Source organism: Sturnira hondurensis, unplaced genomic scaffold, assembly GCF_014824575.4.
Source record: "Sturnira hondurensis isolate 20B ecotype Veracruz unplaced genomic scaffold, ASM1482457v3 Scaffold0006413, whole genome shotgun sequence".
Lineage (NCBI taxonomy): Eukaryota > Metazoa > Chordata > Mammalia > Chiroptera > Phyllostomidae > Sturnira > Sturnira hondurensis.
In genome coordinates, this window is record NW_028079044.1 from 993,680 (window position 1) to 1,018,656 (window position 24,977).

Below are 24,977 nucleotides of genomic sequence, written 5' to 3' on the forward strand. Positions count from 1 at the left end.
AATACATGCTGGAGTTAGCAAACATAGAACTTTTCAAGACTTCCAAGTTTTAGACTGGCAGAAAAATTTCTCTCTGGTGTCTCAATGGATTAAAAAATATTCATAGAAATATATGTCAGCAGTGGCAAAGATAAGTGGATACTGTTCCATGTGGTTTGAGACTTAACCAATATTCTCGTTTTTGGTCTCTGTTCCCCTAAAACGCAGACACACACATGCAGACACCACACACACAGTCTACTTCCTGGCTATGACCCTGCCATTTGGCTTGGAAATCCAATGTTAGATTTTAATTCCTTTGAAAAATGCTTTTTACTTTTATGATGCAAATGTCCCTGGGGGAGTAACAATATAAGGCATTATTGGTTTTTCACTTCTTCATGGGAGTAGATTATGATGACTAGAGGCTAAAGGTAGGCTTGGGGAGAGGCCCAGAACACAAGGCATGGCAATGAATGGTTTTCAGAAGGATTATATGGGGCGACTATACTTTGAGGACTAAGGGAACCACAGGATGGGATCTGAGCCTTGAAAGCCAGGCAGCAGACTTTAGAATTTACATGAGCAGAAGAATGACCTGTTGAAAGCTGTGTTTTTATAAGATTAATCTTGGAAACCTTGAGCCTGGCACATAGTAGGTGCTCATAAATACTTGTTAAATGACTTGAAAGGAGAAAGGATTGAAAGTAGGGAGGGGGGTGAAGGTTGTTGTAGAAATTTCGGCTAAACTAAGAGCTCTCTTCCCTACACACTGTGACTTTATCTGATAAAAGTCACTGTGTTACATGATAAAGATTTATTGGGCACCTGCTCTCTTACTATAACTTCTTGTGGCATTTTTTGCAGAGCTTATTGTTCTGGGCAGTAACATTTATCCCTCTATAGGAATGTCATACTGTAGGGCAGGTACTATTTGTTTTTAAATCTCTCTATCCCATTTACGTAGCGAAGTACCAGACACATAGCAGGTACTTCATCAACAATATTAAATGTATAATGTATGAGACTTAATATGCTCTATGAATAGTAGGAATATTTGCTTTATTATTGATGCTCTTAGGACTGGTGGGCTGGGCACGGGGCAGGGGGATTCATGGGCTGGTGTTTTAAATCCTTGTCTTTCAGGCTGGTTTAACTACCGCAGTCTTTCTAAGATGTCGCTTTGGTTAACATTTTAGCACATGCTATGTTCTGCCTGTGACCGGTTTTGGGAATTTAAATCCTGAAATGCACCAATGGGAGACTTCATGGATGATGGCTGGTGCTGAAGAGATTTAGAGATCCTAACTGTTTCAGCATTGCTGGGATTCTTGATTTTGAGTTACAGAGAGAGAGAGGCAGCAGACAGTAATAAGACGCTGAGTCAGGAGGGGCAGGAGTTAAAGTGAGCGCTGTGCCCCATTTAATAAAGTGTGTTATAGCCAGTGCCACAAATGTGATTTGAACAATTTCTATTTTTCCCAGCAAAGATGTTATTATAGGTCAATCATTTCCATAAGCGCCAGCACATTTCTGGTGTATACTACACTGGCAGGTGGTTAGGAGACCTCTTTTTCATGATCCCAGGTGGAATAAAAAGGCAATTTACTGTCTATAGGACTGTGGGTACACTGGTAATGGAAGAGAATCATTCTTATACAAATAACTCAGTGTTTGAATCTGAACTATCAAATGAATCTGAGCTATAGCCAAATCAATTTGATAAACTATCAGAATATGATTGTACTGGCTCCAGCTTGCAAAGGCAATGCATTAAATTTTTTCCCACAGGAAACCCTGTCCTGAAAAATAGCAATTGCTTGATTGCTTAAAAAAAACTTGAGTGAGCTCAGAATATCAGGTGAAAACTGAGATAGCCACTGCCATTCAAGGTCAAGACTCATGAGGGGGAAATCAGGATGCTAGGCTGCTCCTCTGAAACTTGATGGAGCTTGTCTGTATGCTCCGGGCTTTATCTGAATCTATTTCTCTTTGCAATGGAACATCTCGCCCTCACACCCTTAGGTGTTCAGAGGCTCCCTGTTCTTCCTTCAACTAAAATTTTTTCCTTCAGGAAAGGAGTTATCTCTGTTTTGGGTATTCTCCTCTTAACTCTCTTAGGATTTGTTGCACATGTCTATTGTTGGGAAGGAAGATTCATATTTAGCTCATGGAGGAGACATTCTAGAGAAAAGGGTGAGGCTTTTCAATTCCCAGCATTGGCACTAAGGTAGTGATTTTGTGTGCTTTCTGGACCAGCAAATCAGTTTTACCTGGGAAGTTATTAGATATGCAGTTTCACAAACCCACTCCTGACTTGCTGAATCAAAAACTCTGGGTGTGGGGACCAGTTATTCAGGCTTTCTTTTACCAGCATTCTAGGGGAGTTTGATGTATGAACAAATTTAGAACAACTGCTTAAGAGCAATTGAGAACCACTCTTACTGTTGAGGTGGCTCATAGCTGAGGTCTACTCTGGGAATTGTTCTTGCTTGACTCACCCAAGATTTGACTCCTACCTGGGGATAGCCTGCACCCAGTAACTGTTGATGAAGAGGTGCGGCCCCTTGACTTAATTTAGTACAACTTTGAAGGGCTGTCTTAACTCCAGAGCTCCTCACAGGATCAGCTGAGGCTTCTCTTGCAAATGTGTTGCTGTCAACTTCCCTCTTGGCCTGAGTCTTCTTGCATCAAGCACTTCCCAGTAAACCTCCTGCATACAAATGCCCATATCGCTGTATCATTTATGGGGAGGGAATCGGACCCAAGGCACAGTCACAGCACTAGCCTGAGTAGCTAGTAGTAGATACTGTGGGCTGAGCAGCCTGTGCACACTCCTTCTCCTACCCATTCACCCACAGCACCTGGAGTGGGCTGGTCTTCTGCACATACCTTAACAAATAGCTGCCAGGCCAGGGTTTAGCTTGGGCTGGCACATGCGGTTGCAGAAGTAGACAATGGGAGAGGCCATAGAATCCCAGGTCAATAAGCAGAGAGGCTGGAAAGACATTTGTGGACTAATCTAAAGCCCCAGAAAGGGAGGCTTGGTGATCAATCTTCTTCCTTATAAAAGCAGGAGGAGACCAGCAATTCCTATTGCTGAGTTTTTGGTCAGGATCTTGCACATATATCCCCATGCATTGCAATGAAAAGATGTAGAATGTATTATTATTATTCTCTACCCTTTAAGTCATGGCCAGTGCTTCATAATTCCTTTGGATTTTCTGTAAATTTTCTTTATTCTGGCCAGGTATGTTCCTGTGGGAAAAGGGATGAAAAATAGACCTGTGACTAGAGGACGCCGTAGAGCTGCTTCTGAGGGTGACATCCCTCTTCTTGATGGCATTTGTGGTAGGGTGGCTGGTGGGTTCAGATCTGTGTTCTCCATTAGACCCCCTGATGGGACACATTGAGCACACTGTGCATCAGCCTGGGACCTGCTCGTGTGACCACAGGGACTTTCTTCTCTGCTGTGTGTACATATTTACTGATGCCCTTAGGCTGTGAGTCTGGTGTTTATAATTATTTCCTCTTCTATTTTAGTGTATCAGACAATTGCAGGAGCCCTAATGATTACTTTTACATGCTTGGTTAGACATATTTATGCACTTTAGGCAACATGAGACGGTGGGAATGCATGGTATGTGAGTCAGGAGACCTAGTTTCTGGTCCAGGCTGTGCCTCACGATAGCAGTGTGGTCTTGAGCAGGTCCCTTCCCATTTCTGGCTCTGGTTTCCTCAACAGGATATGAACTAGATGGGGATTCTGGCCAATCTGAATGTTCTCAGTGGCAGTCAGTGGTTAAGGTGATATGACTTCACAGTGTACCTGGTACAGGTCACACATGGAAGCCTGCCTCGTCACAGATATGTTCTGCCATAGCAAATAGAGGTGCCTACTTAGGAACATTCAACCCACCCCCCGAGGAATTTTAGCTAAGTGTAATTGACAGACTGTTGTTGTGATGGTCAAAGACATCCAAAGTACTTTCTCTAGGTTTATTTGTCTTCCAGGTACTTTAAGAATAGAAAACATTAACTAAGCATTACAAGTTCTACATTGTTTGTGTATTTGGACACATGGACTATGCTGGCTTTCTTCGTTTGTGATGCCCATGTCCTACTTGGCATAAACAGCATGCATCATGGCCCGATAGGTACACATGGTCGCTTATTCTGACTGCCAAATGAGAGGTGCGGACTAGTGGCGCCCATGTGCTCAAACTGACCTTAGGTGGGCTACATAAGGATCATCTGAAAAATCTTTAGATTTGTCCATGTGTTTGGGTTTTTTGCTCACTGTTTCTTCTAGCATCTGACTTCTCCTTTCTGGGTTCTTTTCTACTTCCTGCAGTACATTTGTCAGGTCTTGCTTAGAGCCCAGGAAGACATTTTTTATTTTTTTTATTTTTTAAGAAAGATTTTATTTATTTATTTTTAGATGAGGGGAAGGAAGGGAGAAAGAGAGCGAGAGAAACATCAATGTGTGGTTGCCTCTAGTGTGCCACCTACTGGGAACCTGGCCTGCAACCAGGCATGTGCCCTGACTGGGAATTGAACCAATGACCCTTTAGTTCACAGGCTGTGTTCAATCCACTGAGCTACACCAGCCAGGGCCCAGGAAGACATTTTTAAAAAGCTCTTGCAGATTTTGGTCCCTGCAGCCGTGAAGATCACAGAAGGAAGAACTCACTATTGACAGAGGAAGAGGTGGGAATCAGAATGGCCCTTGTGGAAGGGCAGGGGCTGAAGAAAAGAGAACGGGGACAAGTCACGCTGGGAGGGAGAGATGGAGATGAGGAAGCAACAATAGAAGGAAAGGTGCTGAGGCAGGCCTATGAGGCACTGGATGTGTCCAAGGAGATTGGGAATTGAGGCAAAGCAGATTCAGAAATTGATGTGTGTTTGTCTCCCACTGGGTTGAGGGAAACTTTGAGGGTAAGGAAGGAGATTGTGCTTTTCCTTCCAGGGAAGAGATGTCTGGCAGAGTGGGTAAGAGTCTATACTGAGTCAGACCAGTTGAGTGTTAAATACCTGCTTTAAAATTTACATGGCCATGGGTGAGTTAGTTAATCTTTTCAGGGAAGCTAGTTTTTCCTCCTCTAAAATGGGAGTAATAGCTTCCTGTAGAGGTTACTATAAGGATTAAATTAGAAAATGCATCTCAAGCTTTTGTAACACTATCTGGGACTTGGTAAGTAGTCGTTACATGTTGTTATTGCCCTGGCTGGTGTGGCTCAGTGGGCTGAGCGCCAGCCTGTGAACCAAAAAGTTGCTGGTTTGATTGGGTTGCAGGCCAGGTCCCCCAGTTGGGGTCGTCTGAGAGGCAGTTGATCGATACATCACACATCATTATTTCTCTTCCTCTCCTTCTCTCTCCCTTCCCCCTCTCTAAAAAAATAAATAAAAGTAAAAACGTAAATGTTATTGTTATTTTTTTGAAAGTTAGAACGTAGATCACTTCTTAATTGTACCCGTATGTCCTTGCAGATAATGACACAGATAAAAATTGACCTTGATTGCCAGCCCTGCCTTGAAACTTCTATGAATTGGGGAAAGTTAACTTCCAACTTATACACACTGATCTCTTGTATGTGGTAATGGGGTAAGCTACTCACAGAGTAACTGGTCCAGAGGATCCCTGGAAAACATCATTAGGCAATTCTTTCAAATTATTGTTATCACTTAGATTCCTGGGGCCGGAGTTGAGGAAAGAAGAAGAGAAACACAAAGTCACATAAACATCACTGTTTGAAGAGCCATTTCCCTCTAAATGGCCTGGAAGAATAGTCAGGGCTACTTACAGCTCATCTAGTTGGGTTCCATTGAATGCACAGTTGTGTATTTCTTCAATCCCATTCTTACTCAGCCATCTGAAATAAAAGGCCCATTAAAAAACCAATAATGTCAGATGCAAACAATACAGGGTTTCATAATTGGAAGCACTGGGGCAAGGTCAGACAGCACAGGTTAGGCCATAAATAAAATGCCACCCTTAAGGCTCGGGGATGGGGTGAATTTATCACTGTATAGCCTTTTGAAATGTTTGAAGTTCGCATTATGTGCATGTATTATCTATTCAGAGAAATAAACAAAGTTTAATTTTGAAAAGACACACTTAGGCATCGCAGCCTGGATCCTGTGAGGTCTTTGCACACATCATTCATGTGCAGAGATGATGGCAAACAGGGAAGAGATGAAGATCTTTCTCCTCCTGATGAACAGAAATCATACAATTATTGAACAACTGTTTATAAGACAGAGCATTTTGCATCACCTTTCAGGCCTTAAGCCTCTCACCCATGCTCACCCACAGCAGCAGACCTGGCTGTCATAAAAAAGTGATCTAATTAAGCTGTCACACAACCTGAACATCTCCTGTGACCCATAGGGACCTGGTTATTGGAGGTTTGTGGAGGTGGCTCTGGGTTAAGGCAGAAAGGAAGAGAAATCAATTACAGAGACTGTGGGCTGTGGCAGGGTGATGTGGGTTGAGTGGGCATGGGAGGAGGCTCTGGGGGCGGAGGTGGCTGGGTGACGTGGAACAGTCATCCTGATTGTGCAAAGAAGGTCAGTGAGCAGGTTTGCCTGGACAGGGCAGCCCAAAGACACCTTGGGCCAACAGCTCTGCATTACTGTGCTCTTTGATGGATCTGGAAACAAAAACAGAAATCCAGGGTCGGGAGAGCTTCACCCAGAGAGCCTCTGACAACCTGCTCTGATTTGCTGCCAGGTTCTTTTCCCTGTTGGGCTTAGTGGGTTTACAAATAACACTGTTTAAAAATGGACTCAGAGAAGCTCCTGTGCACTCAGGACTCTATTTCCTAGACTGCAGTGGGCAGCTAGAAAACATTGAACATCACAGGAGAACAACTGTTGATTTTATTTCTTCCTCTTGGAAAACAGTTTAGCTAAAAGCAACACAACACAAAACTCATACAGGAACAGGGTAAGTCTTTTAAAACATTAGCAACCAATTGGTGGCTCTTGATGGCCAAGGAGTGGCCATGCACCTCTTTCCCACGCCCTGCCTGCCCATGCCTACCAGGAGAAAGCCTGTCCCAGGCACAGCCAGCCTCCTGACTTCTTTGTTATCCTGTCCCCAGGGAGTAAGAGTTGCTGGAGCAGCTGCCCCTAACCTGTGGGATCCCTGGGGGTTTTGGATCAGATGCGGGGGGTCAGCAAACTATCTGTCAAGGCCAGTTAGTAAACAGTGAACTAAGCAAACTATAGGTGTCGTAGGCCAAGGGGCAAAGTGGAGCATCATATATAGGTACATTATTGGTACTAATAAAACAATTTCTGCACAATTTTGGACCAAATTTAAAATATAATAGTAATAATTGAGTATTTTTTTGAGGGGGAGATATAGGTCTGCTATTGAAAAAGAGATTTTTTTCTTTTTGTGGGGTAGCATTTGGCTTAATTTAGGTTAGATGTTGGTGTTTTCTATCATCGGAATGTTCACTTGTAAGAAGCAGCCCTAGCTCATGGGCCATGTTGGCTCCCCCTTAATTTTACACATGGGTGTGTAAACCCACGTGGGCCCCATCTATTTTTCTGTAGAATAGATATTATTTTTTGAACACGTATGTCCTGCAAGTAGATGCCACTATGATTAAATAACGTACCGACTAATTTAAAATAATCATTACATTCAAAGTAGCCCTTTGTCTTCATGGATTTTCTCAGTCAACAGATACCATCCTATGGGGTGGAGATGGTAGTGGTAACATTAGTGGTGACAAAAGCACCTGAAGCGAGCCTCTCCTTGGCCAGGGTGTGTTGGGAGCGGGCACACATGTAACCTTATTTTATTTTTGTTCTGAATGATGCCATTGTGGTGGTTGGCCATAACTAGTGCTTTCCGTTTCAGAGCCTCTGTGTGCGGGGGCGGATCAGGGTGGGGAAGGGCTCAGAGTCCTCCCCACAGGAGGCTCTTACTGCTCGTTTCCCCCCAAAGCACTAGCAAAGTGTCTCACCATCCTTCATGGTTGGGCGCATAGATACTTGAAGAGGACCTCAGGATTTTTGAAAAATGCTCCATGCACTCGGAACTTTTCAGTCATCAGTGCCATTTGCTATACTTTTCCCCCCTGAGTGCACTTGGATGTCCCTAGTGGGGGAAAGTGCTCCTCCACCTGTCATAGCACCCAGACTACAAACAATTAGAGTCTTAAGCTGTGTTGAGTATGGATCTTCTGGTTCTATTTTGTGTGTGTTAAGAACCATCTGAGGTAAGAAAAATAGATTTTGTTCTCACAAATGTGAATCTATCCTTTAAGAGACCTGTCTGAAAAGTGTCGGCTCTTAAGAAAGAAGACTGTGTTCTGAATTCCGGGGAACCTTGAGTGTCCACAAATGGGAGTTAGTCAAGAGCAGTTATGATGCACGTTATGAGCAGTTATGATCTGCACGTTTCTTTTGTAGGTTTGGGTTTGCAAGGCTCTGTCATAAATTACTTACTTCTTTAGGTTCTTTGCCTCTATTTGGGGAGAGGCAAGACTAAGAAGGTTAGGATGCCTTGCCTTCTGTCTTATGTTCTGGATAAAAAGGATGTATGTTAATGTGCAAGGCTGTGAGAATGACATCAGCACACACCAACTAACCAGGTGTAACTGATTAGAAGACGGTCACTAATCTTCTTCCTCCATGATGTAGCCTGGGAATCATTTTACTGTTGTGTTCGTGTTATACCCGCTGGGCAGGTACTCACTAGTTTCCAAGAACTCCTTTTATCTTTTTTTGTTTTAAACCTTCATGGCCTCTATGATTCTGTTTCCTCGGTCTGCCCTTTGCCAGTGCTGTGGCTAAACACCACTCACCTTTTAAAGCCCAGCTAGGCATAACCCCCCTTTGTGACCTTCTTTTCCTCATTTCAACTCTTCCTTTCACCTCTGCATCCCAGGCAGGTCGGAAGAAATGATTCTTTCTTTATCTTCAGAGTAATTGCTTTTGTTTTGCATATTTTTATCCTGTTTATATTTTAGTTAATTTATTTTGCTTTCCCATTCTCTCATACTTCCCACATCCCCATCAGCTCATTCCAACACACATGCACACAAATTCCAATTATCATGAGCATATTAAGTGAAAGGATTAAGTATTATTTACCTATAATTTTTGTTCTAATACTATGTTCTCTGCATACATGCCTTTGATTTTATTTTTTCCTTCACACATCCAATTCCCCTGCTAGTCTCTTTCAAACCTTTTCCTTTGTTTTCTGTAATTAATTTACATCAAATACTGTGCTTAGCTTTATTCTTCAGTATGTCCTCATCTCTACTATTTCCCTCTTTCTCCCTCCCTCCCCCTCCCTCTCTCCCTTCATCTACCCTCTTCTCCTTCCTCCCCATCTCTCTCTCTTTCCCCAGCTGATTCTCTGAATCATATTATTGTTTTGAAAAGGANGTGCTTAGCTTTATTCTTCAGTATGTCCTCATCTCTACTATTTCCCTCTTTCTCCCTCCCTCCCCCTCCCTCTATTTCTTCATCTACCCTCTTCTCCTTCCTCCCCATCTCTCTCTCTTTCCCCAGCTGATTCTCTGAATCATATTATTGTTTTGAAAAGGATGGAAATTCTTTCCAGACTGAAACTTACCTTTTGTATTCTTTGGCATATTAAACACACACACACACAGAGACACACACACAGACACAAATATTTTAAGAAAATACAACAGTTTGTGAAATAGAAAGACAAAATGCTTTCCTTACAGATGGAATTGCAGTTACTGGTTCCCTAAAAGTCATTCTGTTCATATAACTTTCAGTGATCCCACAAGCACTTGGGTAGCGCCTAGTGCCCTGTTTCTTGGCCATCTTGGGAAGAGGGTGAACTGCTACCCAGGCTACTGGCACAGAAGATTAAAAGGTAGTTCACTAATGACACAATGTGCATTTAAAACTTTCTCAAAAGTCAGAGGGAGTAACTCAAGCTCATTAAAAACTGTGATTGCTCTAAGAAAATGAGAAGTCATCTTACGCTCAGCATGGGGCTGAACAGGAGCTGCTTTGCATAGTTATGAGGGAATATCTATATCTTCCTGGATTCCGCCTCCTTCCTGTCTTTTTCTTTGGGCAACAAAAGCCTTGCCAGGCAATAACTAGCTTTATTGATGCATGAGTTATTCTGTCCTTTGGAACAGATGTTGCATCACAGGAGACCATCATTCAAAGAGCAACTTTAAATACTTGAATTACACCACAGCTTCATAAATTATTAACACGATTCCATGTTGTGATTCTGAAATGCAGAGATGGGAAATGAGAGAAAAACACAGAACCAGAGAGAAATTTAAATGGTGAAATGCCAAAGTTACCCAGACAAAAAAGAAGTACCCCATTATGAGAAAGGTGATTAAAAAAATAACCAAATGTTATTTCACTGGATTTTTTTCCTTTACTTACAGAATTATGCTTTCCAAACTCAGTCCCACAAAAGAATTTCTTTCAACTGTGTGGATGTTTACATTGTCTTGAATGTCTCTAGAAGAAAGTACAGACAGATTAGGTGTTTATATCAGCTCCACTCACGTAACCTTCCCACATTTAGCTTACTTGTCAAAATGTGGTCTTTAGCTGAGATAATGTTTGAGTAGTTATTGTTCTGAAGGATGATGAATCCAAGCTCGGGAAATGACTTGTGATTTATCTTAAGTATATTAGTTATTAACAATTGAATTATACACATGCAGTATCTTCTCTCTGAAAGTTTTCTTTGCTACTTTCACTGTGTTAAGGTTCTAACATTTTTATCCTTGTCTCTGTAGTTGGTGTCTGCTCAGATATGGCAAAGACACTTGATCTGACCTTTCATCTCCATACCAAATTTCTCCATTCACCCTAATTGGGCCTTCCTCGTCCTCCAATCTCAATCCCCTTCTTACAGCTTGCTTCCTTCCTGCTGTTCTCCTTTGTCACAGGAAAATTGTGTTGTTGATTTTTCTCTCCTGAACAAAAGGCTAGAGAAAGTCTCATTTTTCTGTTTGCATCCTTCTTCATCCCATTAAGATCCCCCTGTTGGGTCTGATCTAACATATACATAAAGGTAGACATGGCAAATTGTTTGGGATAATTTGAGACACTTTGAGAAATTTTCTATCTTCCTGTTTCCCTCCTAATCTCCCTCTTCCCCTCCTTCCTTCCTTAGGTCCTTATGCTCCTGCCCTACCATTTCCTTTCAGATCTGTCCTGATTCTTACAGTTTAACTTGAAAATAAACTTGCCATTATACATTTTTTCTCCTCCTCTTTCAAAATACAAGTGCCTTGAGAAAAGCCAAATACATTATGCCGCTAAGATAGTGTGAGTTTCTTTGTTGGGTGGTTTCCTTATCGCTCCGGCAGCATGGACATTCTGGAGGGAAGACGAGAGGATGATGGAAGACAGGGAGGTTGCTGGGGGAAAGGTATATAAGGCACTACTAAATAGGGAAGAAAGGAGAGACTGCTTGACTTGCTACAAGCTGACTCTGCTGATACCTGTTTGAGGAGCCTGCTGACTTCCTCCAAACTGAGATTAGCTGGCCTGTAGGTAAAACCAAGGACTCTTGCTGTTTGCCTTCCTATCTCTGCTCATCCAGAACAACATATTTGGAAGATGTAGTCTACACAATGCATATTATAGGCCCAGAGGCTGTTGGGAGAGACAGCTGCTGAGTCAAGTGTTGGTAACTGCTCAAGGAAAAACTTACAGTAGAACTTTTCGGAGAGATTGAATCTTGTGAAAAGTTGGCAAGTGCTTAATACCTGTGTTGGATATTAACCTAGAGAGAGATAAAATAAGAGTGAGGAAAAACTAAAGCTGGCTATTTTAACAATTGCTAAAGTATAAGTAAGCTTTCCATATTTAAAATACCAGTTTTGAGCTATCTTGAGAAAAACCTGCCAGGAAATCCCATAATATACATGAATCATGCTCATGTTTTCTATTTCAAGGCTTTAACTAGGGTCTAGTAAGCTGTTGGTTCCTTAGAGAAAAGAAACATGCACTTTGGGCACAATGGGGCTAGTAGGCCATGACGCACACTTTTAGTCATCTGTTTTAAAATTAAGAAGTCAGTAGATCCAAAAGCAATTTTCAACTTGATAGCAAACTTTTCCCGAAACATTCTGTTTCTAATCTCCTCATACTCTTTGGAGGAGGTCAGAAACTTTCCCCATTGCAAAGGATTCTGTTGAATTTAGAGCATGAGAGCCATGCCCTTTTGTACCAGAACACACATGCAGCCCTCTCCTGGGAAAAGGTTGGAGTTCAGTTAGAGCAGAGTCCACTGGTGCCATCACCCTTAAGAGACAGTCCATAAATTTCTACAGATGAAATTTCCAGAGCTACACTGGGTCCTTCCCAAGGCCTTCTTGTCTTGGCCAGGGTTTCCCAGAAGGCAGAACCTGAGATGAAGGTTGACCCATAGGCAGTGTATATTGGATAATGTGAGTTCAGGCAGTTTGGGATGGGAGAATAGAAGAGGGAGGGAGGAAAGATGATGAATACAAGGATGAGTTACTGAGTTGGCCACCACTCTTGGTGACTGATCCTCAAAGCCAAGGACAAGATTTAGAAGATTTTCAAAATGGATCTTGGAACTGTTGCTCTGAATAGCAGAGAGAAAGGGAAGCATTTGTCCACAGACTATGATTTCCTGTTGGTCCAATGTGTCCCCATGGTCTCAACTTTCTACTTTTGCCTTGCATGCTTGCGAGCACCCAGCGAGTCCCTACTGGGTAGCTCTTCGAGTGGGGTGGAAGAATCCCAGGGATACGGTGGTTTACAAACCCAGGCTACCTGCTGTGCAGTGGTGCCTGTGTCATGCTGGTTGAAATTAGGGTGGAACTGGCTGCCACAGCAGTGGTGACAGTTTTCAAGTGGCACTGGAGAGTTGTCTGACACACTGTTCCCTAGCATTTTCTTCAATCTGTGAGTTACTCAGAATCCTTCCAATCCCTTCCCACTCCCATTTACCTTTCTGTGTGTGGCTCACCTAAGCCAGAGGTGGTTGTGATTGCTGTCATCCAAAAACCTTCACTGGACTCTCATCATTGTGAAAGACTGTGTCTTTTGGGGTTCACAATTTTAGAGTAGACTTTCGTCTCTTGTTCTCTGCTTCTGTATTTAAAGACTCAGGGAATTCTTCCTCTGGGATTTCTGGAATTGTTCTCAAATGTTTGTTTTTCCTCTTGGTTCCCAGTTATCCACACGGAACCCATCTTGGTCAATTCTTCTTTTGATTTATGTACTTCAACTGCCCTTGAGATGGTCTCTTTGAGATGCTTTTTAATTATTAACCTGCTTTTTGGATGGTTAATTGTTTTTTACTTAAAAATTTACACACAGAAAAATTAATTGTTTGGCACAGAGATCTGAGTTCACCCAAACTCTTACAGCTGGGTGACCACCAGCACACTGAAGGCGCAGAGACATTCCATCATCGTCTGAACTATATGCTGTGGGTCCTTTGCAGGTAATCGTTCCTTCTACCTCCTATCCCTAGCACCGACTAGTGTTTCTCTGTTCCTGTACTTTTGCCTTTTCCAAACTGTCATCAATGCGATGATATATTATGAAACTTTGTGAGTCTGGATTCTTTTATACAGTACAACTCACTTAGATTGTTCCATGTCATTGTGTGCGTCAGTTCAGTGTTTTTTACTGCTGAGTTCTAGGCCATTGTATGGCTATACCACAGTTTATCTGTCCACTGGCTGAAGGCATGTAGGTTGTTTCTGCTTTTTGTGATTATAAAAAGAAGCTACTTGAAACTTGTTTGAACTATGTGGGGTGGGGTGTGGGACAGTGGGGAGAAAGAGAGAAGGGAGGACTTTTTTATTTCTCTTGGGTGAATAACTATTTCTGGTTGGTATGGTAAGTGTATGCTCAACTTTATAGAAACTGCCAAACTGCTCTCTAAAGTGGCTGCACCATTTTGCATTTCCACCAGCAATGTGTGAGAGTTCTAGTTGTTCTATGTTATTTGGTTATTTTATTTTATTTAAAAAAATATTTTTAATGCAAAATGTAAATATCCATTTACTTATTTTTCTTTAGAGACGGGAAGGGAGGGAGAAAGAGAGGGAAGAGAAGCATCAATGTGCGGTTGCCTCTCACATGCTCCCTTCTGTGGACCTGGCCCGAAACCCAGGCATGTGCCCTGACTGGGAATCGAGCTGGTGACACTTTGGTTTGCAGGCTGCTGCTCAGTCCATTGAGCCACACCAGCCAGGGCCATCCTTTGGTTATTCAAAAAAATATATCCTTTAATGTAAAAGTAGTATCTATTTATTGTGGGACTTATGAAAAGTATGGAGATATCTACAGAAGAAAGTAAAATTTATCTCTTGTTTCACTACCCGGAGAAAGCTTTCTGTTAACCTTTGGAGTGTGAAGTTGTCATCCAGAACCAGTAGTTTTCAGGGTTGCTCTCTATAACCTCTGAGATCCCACTAGTCCCCAACAGAAACATTGCCATAACTAAATATCTACTAGCTTGACATAGTTCTACTCCACATTTGTTATTTAATTCCATCAGCCTCCTATTTTTAGATCTCCTGTGTCTATATAACATTCCCTTAATGAAACATCGAAACAAAGATCATATTTAATATTTTCTAATGATCTACACCACTGTGTGCAGATTTGGAATACAGTATGTGTTTGTAAAATATCGAGTTAATTGGTTGATGTTCCTAAAATGTTTCTCACTTCTGTCACCAAGAACAGATAAAAATCTTTAGTTAATTTACCTGTCAAGTATCCTGCTACTTAGAGTAATTAATCTCAAACAGAGGCAGGGAGATTTGGAGGCCAGGAATCAGGAGAACCAACCTGCATCTCTGGTATAAACTAGGTACAAGCCATTTCATATCTCTAGACTGGAAAGGAGGTGGAGTGGGTAAATATCCACATAGACATTGTATCAGACACCTCTGCACCCTGCTTCCCACCCTTTTGGTCCATTTTTCACTTTAGCTGTTACCATCTTTCACTCTGGTAACCAGCTGCAGACAGGTTTAGCTTGGCAGACTCTAGCCTCAGCTGTACCAGGTGTCTCTTTTCTGTTTTCTGTTTCTGTTGGGCTTCTCCTTCACCTCAGAGTGGGACACTTAGGGGAATCTGCTTAGCCATTCTGAGGCCAGTGCAAGTCAGGAAGTGTGAGGCAGTCAGCACTCCATAGGGCAAGTCTTGAGTAGTGGTGAACTCCTCTCTTCCATTCCTTGGGTGAACGATTCTGAATATATCCTAGATGATTCTAAATGACACCTTACAGGGGCTCTGGCATGTTGAGCTCCAGTTTCTTGGTGGTGATCAGCTGGTAATACATTCTTTAGGTGGCTTTCCATCTTTCCTTATTCATTGTGTAGTCAATCTTTCTTGGGTTTGGGTATAAAAACAAACTGCTTGCATGTATGTCTTTGCTTGACATATTTTAGAGGACCAGGGCTAAGACATACCAACTTGCACTGAATCTCAAGTTTCACATAGATTCACTACTGGTTGCTATCCCCCTGTGCACTGAATCAGTCTCCAGTTGCAGCCTCGCTCTGTTTCTCTTCTTTTACAGTAATGTTTCTAGAGAGAGTTGTCTGTGTCTGCATATGCTGTCTTCATTTTCTTATATCTCATTAATCTTCAACCTGCTCCAGTTTGTTTTCATTTATGTTTCTCCACCAAATCTACTTCTGTCATGCTCCAATTTCAGCTACCCACCACCAGTAAATCTAACAAACAATTTAAATTCTCATTTTTTAGATCTCTCAGGAGAACTCAGTACTCTTTTCTAGGCTCTCTCTTCTGTTCGGTTCTGTTGCATCACATTCTTCTGTTATTCCTTCTCCTTTTGTGATATTCCTTTTTAATTTTTGTTGTTGGTGATTTCCCATCCTCTATATGTACTCTCAGCCATTGCCTTTTTTCTCTATAGACTTGCTGGAAAGATCTCACTTCTCAAGGCTTTAAGTACCATCAATATGTGGCAACTCCTAGATTCATACTTGACTACTACTTCTCTAGTCTGTCTCTTAACTAAAGTTTTGTTCTGTGTCCTTCTGCATGTCTCGTTGACATAACAGTTCAAAGTTGTTCCCTCCCACCATCTCCACCAAACTGCTCCTCAATACTTCCTCATAAATTGCACTTCCATTTATCAACTGGTAGAAATGTGACTGTTCAGCTTGGCCTCTTCACCTTCACTCCCCAACATCTAACCCATCTCAAAGTCCTCTTAGATTCTACTTCCAAAGTACTTCTTGATTCCATACAATTTCTTTCATCTCAGCTGACACCATTCTAGAATAAGCCACCATTATCTTTCCTCCAGATTTCTGCTATAGTCTCTTGCTTTCCACACATTTAATCTTCTTTACTAATCCATTGTCCATCCAGCACACAGAGCATTCTTTAAAAAGAAAGCAAAATCAGATCGCTTTTGCTTTCTGTTGTTCTTTGGTTCCTTTCCATGGTAAAATAGTTTCCATGGTAAAATATACATTTTACCATGGACAGTATACCCTTTACTGCCTACTCTTGCACCCTCACCTCCTGCCATTCCCCCAGTCCACTTCAGCACCTGTCACTTTCTCACTTCCTCAGATACACCAAGTTCTTCCTGTCTCCAGACATTTGCATGTGCTCTGTCTGGAAGGCTTACCACCCACTCTTCAGTTGGCCAACCTCAATTCACCCTTCAGGCTTCAGTGACAAATGGAATTGCTTCAGAGAAGAGCTTTCTGACTGCATCAGAAAGTAAGGCCCCTGATTTATTCCCAGTATAATTATATCCATTTTAGCACTCATCAAATTCTGAGCTGTATGTTGTTCTGTGTTTATTTATTCAGTGCCCAACTCCTCAGCCAGACTGTGAAAGGCATGAGGGCAGAAATCATGGAAACTCAGTGTTGGCACAGTTGTTGGCACATCTAATATTCTTGATGTTTATCAGGCCAGGCAACGTGTTATGTGCTCTCGTGAGGCAAAAACAAATAAGGAATCATTCACTACTTGTGTTCATCACACCTAAGAATTTTATGTGATTGAAAGAGGGAAAAATTCATAATTGTCGATGAGAAAGGTACAAGTACATTATTTAATATTAATAGCGTGAGCTTCCAAAGCCACTATACTTATATCTGTGTCTGTATATGCACATCGATATATTTGGTATAGGAAAGAACACACACAGCAAAAATGGCTAAAATTATTTTAGTAGTGCTGAGTTTAAGACACTTGAGAAGATTTAGTGACCATCTAGTAAGATGGAGTGTTGGTGATTACTCTATACCTGAGGTTCTCCATAACCCCCAAAGAACTCAGGAAATGGAGCTCGGATAAACATTTAGTTTTCAATTCATTTTCCCTGTTTGATCAAGAAATTCATGTCTGATGGAAGCTGGAAGTGGGTAATGAGCTAGGAGCTTTATGTCTCAATGGGTTTGCTTTAGTCCAAAGACTGTCTGCTGCAAAATGGTTTGATTCACTCAACCAGGGTTTCAAAAACAGGTAAAAGCCTAAAGGTACAATGTCAACAAATTTAAGTTCTGCAAGTGGATCTTCTACAGAAGGGTGACTGGCTCACAGTTCTCCCCTGTCAACAGTCAGTGACACATCCTGAGCTAGTGTTAACACCTTGCATGCCTGACTGTCCCTAATCTTTTGGTTACAACACTTCAATGGGCCTCTTTCCTGTCAGGATAAACTTAGTGTGGTCCCTTCAGTTGCTGGGAACCAGTCCCACCGTGTCCTAACTAACAGGACAATAAACTTGCTTTTCGTGAGCAGGCGAACCCAGAACTCTAAAGATCATTGTCCTACATATTGTTAGTGCTTTCATTAATCTAAAAGAGTGCTAGTGTTCTTCCCCCTTAAATTAACAGTATGTGTGCTTACTGTTAACTTGTACTGCATTAGACTATATGCCTTTCTCCATTCAGCCTCCATTCCATCCAAGAGAGGGCACCAAAGAGCATGTCCTGTTCTTAGGGAGCTCCCAGGTAAATTGAGGAGCTAAGACTAGTACAGATGAAATATGCAGACTGGTGTAATGTTAAACTGTATGCTATTAGCTGTGAATGTCGTAAGAGGTTAAGGAAGGAGAGAGAAATGTGGGTCGGAATAGTTGTGGAGAACTTGTAGAAAAGCCAACCGGATTTCTGAGAGAGTATAGAGCTTACTAGCCTGAACCAGAGCAGTGATCACAGGAGGGATGCGGGAAGTGAGCACAGAGGATGATGGAACAGAAAGAGAAGGAGGAGGCAGTATCTTAAGAAATGATAAGAGCTATGTAGAGAAGTGTAGGCTTTATGGGTAGGCAATTGGAAGCCACTATTTTGAAAGGGGAAGTAAGAAGACTTGGAGACTCCTTGAGCAGAGGTGGCCCATGTTTTTACCATCCCATAATCCTGGGACTTCATATTAGTGGTCAAGACAAACCAATGGGTAGTTACTGAGAACCTATTACATAATCCACTGAACTGAGGAAAATTAGCAAGGACAGGACATCCATCTCCATCTCTCCCACTAACCAAGAATGTAAATCTTTATGTTGACTCCACCCAGAATCCACTGTGGAGGGGAATGATCAGTTCTGAGACTGTAAACCAGCTCTCTTTTAGTCTGTGAACTGAGGCAGAAACAGAGTTCATTCCATGACCTGAATGGCCCATTGAGATGCTTTAGGCAAATTTGATTTAGGAAGGGGAGGCTGCACATTGGTTTTACATCCAGATTAGGGGTCTATCATTTTTGCCAAATCACATTTCCTAGAAGCCAAGTCTGAGGGTTTGAACTTGAACTTTTTCCTATCTTCTAATTGATTTCTCTTGAAATAAAATTTGTTTGCAGCTAATGTCCTTTTATTTATTTAGAAATTGTTTCTACACTTTTAATTACATTTTTTAGTCTCCTAGATAAAATTAACTCTTTCATCCTGAACACTGTGGTGGAAGTAAGTTATCCAGTGATGGATAAGAAGAAGAGTGAGCTATGTTTAATTAAAAAGACTCCTTACCTTGTGTGACTGAGAGATAAGTGAGATTTCTATTAACTATAGATCCTTGTTGACTGGGAATTTGCATCTCTACTTATACCATTGTAAAAGATGCTAACATGTAATCTCTGAATTATTAAATAAAGATTTTGCTAGGTGTAGAATTATACAATCTTGCAGTTAGATGGAGTGTGTATTAGAAACTGTGATGTAATCAAGAGGGCTGCAAATTTAAGATTAGGGACCCTGGATTTGAGTACCTTCTGTCACAATAGCTGAATGATACTGACCAGTTTGCTTACCTTTTTAGAGCCTTAGTTCCTCTCTCTGTAAAATAATTTTGTATAAGGAATTACATAAGACAGTAGGAGAGCCTGGTTTCCTGCCTCCTGAGTCTCACGCCTTCACAACTGGCCCTGTTTAACTCATAGTCAGCTCAAACTTGGCTCAGTCTCCATGGAAACCAGACTCCTTAGTCATCAGGGGAGAATTTAATGAGCCCAAGGGCAGAATTTTGAAGAGCTCAGCCCTATTAGCCTAATTGCAGGTTCTGTTTTGACCTAATAATATTCTGGTTTAACAATTGGACTCTGGTCCTATTCTCAGGGCATGTAGCACAGCTAGCAGTTCTGGTGCCAGAGGATCTGGGTTCAAGTCCTGACTATACCACTTTTTAAGATGTGTGGCCTTAAGGGGTTAGTTGAAGCCTTTAGGACTCAGTTCCTTCATCTTTTATGCAGGGCAATGACAAGATCTCCCTTACAGAAAAACCTAGTGCCACATCCAAGCACTATTACCTAGCCTTGTATTCCATTTGACATAACCCTATCTGATATCCCTTTTCCCATAGGAATTCTCTTGGGTACTGAGATTCTGTTTCTATATCTGGTTTCTCCTTGTCCCTGTGGGACCCCCATGATGCCTGAGTGGGCTGGCTTGTTATCTGTTGCCTGATGCTCCTTGTGTCTTGCTGGAAGCACTGGAAGCCACAGATAGATTTCCCAAATTTCTCCTGTCCCTGTCCTTTAATTTCTTCCTGTTTCTTCTATTAAAGCTGCCTGGGTCACTCTTCTTGCCTGTCTGACTCTGTGTAGTTCCTGTGTCCTGGTCACAGCATCACCTGGCGGTTTGTTGGCCTTCTCCAGGGCAATTACTACAGAGAGCTGCCAAAATTGAAGACGATTTACATACTTCTGTGAAGAAAAATGGCTATCAAATAGTGCTACAAATGAGATATTTTCCAATTAGACATAATATTTGATTTGTTTCTTTACGTGAAAGGTGGTGTATCAATGAAGAAGAATACAATAGCATTCGAAAGAAATCTATGATATAGAGAGGATTTGGAAAAAACATGCATGGAAATCATTAATTTATCGCTGAAATGATGCATGGCATCATTTATGAAAACTTTCATATTGCATATTTTAAAAACAAAGAAATGTAATTCTCAAACCTATTTGCGTTATTTTACTGGGTTTTGAATACTTTCATGAGAAATATAAAAGTACAATATCTTATAGGTTGTTGGTAAGAATCTCTGATTGACATTAGGAAAGAAATACACTAGCTAAATTTCATTAAAATATTTGCATAACAGTTTAGGAGTTGAATACTAAGTGTGATTCAAAGAACACTGCTCTAGGCTTGTTTTCCACTGGACCTACTGATTTTATTGAAGTTTTTTTAAAAATTAATACCACAGAAAGGATAGTTTAAAATATTTTATTTATTTATCTTTAGAGATGAAGGGAAAGAGAGAAAGAGAGTAATATCAATGTATGGTTGCCTCTCATGAGCCCCCTGCTGGGAACTGGCCTGCAACCCAGGCATGTGCCCTGACTGGGAATCGAACTGCGATCGTGTGGTTCACAGGCCCGCGCTCAGTCCACTGAGCTTCACCAGCCAGGGCTGATTTCATTGAAGTTTTGTTCTCAGCTTTGACAGCCATTGAAATCTAGTATCGACATGGCCTGTGAGTTGCTTTTCTCAGCATTAAACTGAGGATTAAAAAATAATGAAGTACACTCTATGATATTGTTTTCTCTAAAATATTGTTATTATAATATATTTAATGAGAGTAAAATAGGCTTTTTGTGCCATATAAAATGGTAACTATAAAAGCATATTATTTCATATTTTAAAATATTTTTGTGTAAATTTTGTAATGCATGCATTTATACTGCAATTGTATGTGCATATGCCTTATAAATAAATACACTTATTTTGGGACATATTTTTTTTTTCTGATGGGGTGAGTAATCAAGACCATATTGTCTAATGCATGGAATGTTTTGCTTGGGAAGAGAATCCTGAGATTCTGAAAGGCTGCCAGGTGGAAATGGCAATAGATTTGTACTGTGCTCTTCTGGAAAGTAGGTATAGGATTAATAATAATAATGGCCAACATTTATTGAACACTTCCTATGCACCAGGCACCACACCAAGCACTTAACATTGATTATTTTATTTATTCCTTTCCTCTACCTTAGCAGACAGGTATCATTACTATCCTCATATCAGAGTGGAGGAGGCTCAGCTGAGAGATCCAGTAACTTTCACAAAGCCATACATAAGGAGGGCAGAACTAGAGGCTAAATCCACATCTTTTCCACTGTAGTAAAGTTTGTGCTCTTACCATATGACTGATTGTCATTCATTAGGAAAGTTTCCCAACAGAGGAATAGATTTTAACACTAAGTGCTTGGTTTCCTCTGGAAATGTGTCCAACTCATGTGAAAGGGTTTCTTTATGAGGGGTATAACATTGTGATTTATAGTAAGAAATATATTTTGTCCTTGTCCCCCTTTCTGGCACAGAACTTCAGGCTAGTGAACATGTGGAAGTTTGGGGAGAGTGGTACACTTGGAGTGGGCAGGGAAGCTCTGAACCCTGTCCTCATACCTTGCCCTGTGTGTCTCTTCCATCTTGTTGTTCCTGAATTATATCATTTTATGATAAGGCAATGCAATCTAGTAAATCCAAGGAGTGGTCATTGGAACCTCTAACCTATAGCCATTTGGTCAGAAGCATAGGTGAGAACATGGACTTGGGGTTGGTGTTCAAAAGGTGTCCAGTCTTATAGGGCTGGGCCCTTAATCTGTGGGATCTGATGCTCTCTCCCAATGGGGAGTAACAGAATTGAGTTGAATTGTAGGACGCCAGCTGGTATCTGAGAATTGCTTGGATGTGTAGGGGAAACACCTACCTATGAAATTGGGTACAGAATTAGGGGGCCTTGAACTCTGTGACCTCTGAGATACCTTCCAACATAGAAATTCTAAGCATTTCTTTAGACACACTATTTCCAGATGGTATAAATGCTTCATTTGCTAATGAAAGACCATGCACATAATTTTGGGAAATATAAGATTAATAAAATTTAGCAATTTCTTTCCTGTAGAATTCTCAGAGCCGTTACCATGATATTATTCATTGAACATATGCAAGAGAAGGAAATAGTATGCTGGCTTTTACCAAACACATCGACAGTGGACTCCTTTATTGTAGAGTCACTCCTGAATGTGGTGTCTCCTCGTTCAACCTTGGAAGCACTGCTAGAAGCTAACATATTTAGGCTGATTGATGCTAATTCTCTGAAAATATGGTTACTATGATGTGGTTGGCAAACTCTCTTTTAGAATATCCTATTAGTCAGTATCTTCTATTACTCTACCATAATATAAATCAGATAGTTTATAGTACAGAAAATCAGAATCCTGCTGGTGAAAGGGCACGGTGTGCCAAATGAACTTTGGTTCGGTTTCTACTCGCATCCTCAGGTATTTTAGGATGGCCCCCTTTAGATTAAGGCCTGGGGAGGTAAGGTCAGAGACTCCAAATTACTTCTCTGTGGTTGTACAGAATACATTGGTCACAGGAGAAGATTCCTACTCCTAGTCTAACCATTAACCTCTACACACACCACCTCTGGGTAAAAATAAATCATGTTCTCTAATGGCTGACTGAATCAAAAGGGAACTAAACTGAAGAGAAACCTTTGACAGAATGGGACTGAATCTACAAAAAGAAGTTGGTGATGGGCTACCATGCAGCTCTCCCTTATTTGTTCTTTCAGTTTGGAGCATGGAGTGGGAACCGTTTGGGGCTAGGCAGATCTCAGCGTATTGGCATGTCAAACTCGGAGTTTTTCTTGAGACACAGGGTATGAGAGGTGCTACCGCCTAGGTTTCTGGCAACTGGTTACACAATTTGTAACTGCTCCTGCCCGTTGGGCATGAAAGCAGTGTGGACTGCGCGAGAAAGGGGTTCTGGAGACAACTGTGAACTTGCCCTTCCTATCAACAGGGGAAGGGAAGAGCTGTTCTCTGCTTCACTTAGGTTGATAAAAAAGCTTTATGAAGACCATGTGGCAAGTTTAATGTCTGTCCCCTCCTGCTTGGGAGACCCAGTGACCAGTGTCTGACTCGGTCCCAAGTGAGAGTCTGGCTAAAGTGGCAATAGCTCAGAAGACAGTTATTTAGAAAGTAACCAAAGTCCTAGGAGCTAGTTACACAACTCACAGTTCTCACCAGAATCGAACAGGAAAAGACTGGAAAATAACCTTGCATTATATTTGTTACTGAGAGAGTTACTTCCCATTTGACTTTACAGTGAGTTTCTAAGGTGAGCAGAATTGTGATCTTTACCTTATAGATAAGGGAGGCAGTGCTCACAGAGAGTAAATGCATCGCCCAAATTTCTAGACTTGAGACAGAAAGAATAATAGTTATGTTTACCAATTATTTTGTCCCCCGTTAGGCACAATTGTGAATGTCTTGCCTACATTAAAGTCCTTTGAGCCTGCTCACACTCATAAGGAAGGTATATTCGCTCCGTTTTGTGTATGAGGAAATTGAGGTTTAGGGAGGTTCAAGGAACTTGTCTGCTAGAAGGTGGAAGAAAAAACCTAGGCATTCTCGTTCCCATGCCTCTTGGTGATATTCCTTCCATTATATCACATTGGCCAACCAGGACTTTTAGAACCTAAAGATTTTTCCAGCTTAGACTCACTGCTGACAGAGCTTTGCCAAGAGGCAGTCTTCAGAGGATACTGATGTAAGAATAAGTAATCAAGCTATGGATTTGTGGCAAGCAGTTACTTTTAAATTACATAGGGGAGTCACTAAAGAGTTAATATTTTAAACAGTTTGCATACCCTTCCCCACAACTAATTTCTAACATTAATTATTTAGGAAGCTGTTTCTTAGGAACTCTGCAACTTAGCCTGATAGATGATCACCGGTTCCAAACGGCAAACATTAATAAGGTGTCAGTGTTGTGCTCAGAACCCCCAGGTGCACCTGTGCTGGGGCCACCGGCACCCTACGCCTCTCCCCCTGTGGTGTGCCGGAGAGCAGGTTGAACTCCGTTGGAGTCGGGTATTCCCGGCTTCAGTTCTCAGTTTCCTCAACTACATAATCTCCGAGTTTCAAAAATCCTCCTTCGTAAATCAGGGGAAATACATGCCTCATTGTTTTTGGAAGACTGGAAGCTGAGATGAGTTGCGTGAATAAAATACCTCATTTAGAGTCAGCCACATAGTAAGGCTGCGTTTGACGTACGTATCATTTTCCCAGTTCCCCTGCCCCAAGACAATTTCTCAGTCCCATTTTGTGAGTTCGGGCAATTCAGTCCTTTCTGGCCCTCAAGTTCCTCAGCTGTAAAGTGGCACCACCGGTGAATATTTTATAGGGTTTTTTAAAGATTACACAAGTTAATACAAAGTGAAAGTACTTTCTAAATTATGATTCCGTTCCCCACCCCCGCACCACCCAGCAAAGCCTCATACAATTAGCAGTGCTTCCGCTTGTTTGCTGTTTTGACTTTTCAAAGTGCTCCCACACTCTGTCTCACTTTTCCCTTCCTTTCCCTTCCTCACCACTTTTTGAAGGAGCTAGGGTCATTCTTTTTCTCTCACTTTACTTGGAGCCTGGTTCCTTGTTCACAAGTTCTTACAAGCAGGGCCACAGCTGGAACTTGGGTGTGTGACTGTCCTGTAAAGAGAAGAGCCTTT

General features: G+C 41.5%; 1 protein-coding gene across 1 annotated transcript in view; it reads right to left on the reverse strand.

Annotated features, from left to right (window-relative positions):
• FSHR (follicle stimulating hormone receptor) overlaps positions 1–24,977 on the reverse strand; it is a 160,809-nt gene that overhangs the window by 12,184 nt on the left and 123,648 nt on the right. The window contains exons 5-8 of the mRNA XM_037049000.1: positions 11,678–11,749; positions 10,393–10,470; positions 5,784–5,852; positions 5,598–5,672 (exon numbers count right to left, since the gene is read on the reverse strand). Coding sequence (XP_036904895.1) covers positions 5,598–5,672; positions 5,784–5,852; positions 10,393–10,470; positions 11,678–11,749 — 294 coding nt within the window. The remainder of the gene's footprint in view (positions 1–5,597; positions 5,673–5,783; positions 5,853–10,392; positions 10,471–11,677; positions 11,750–24,977) is intronic.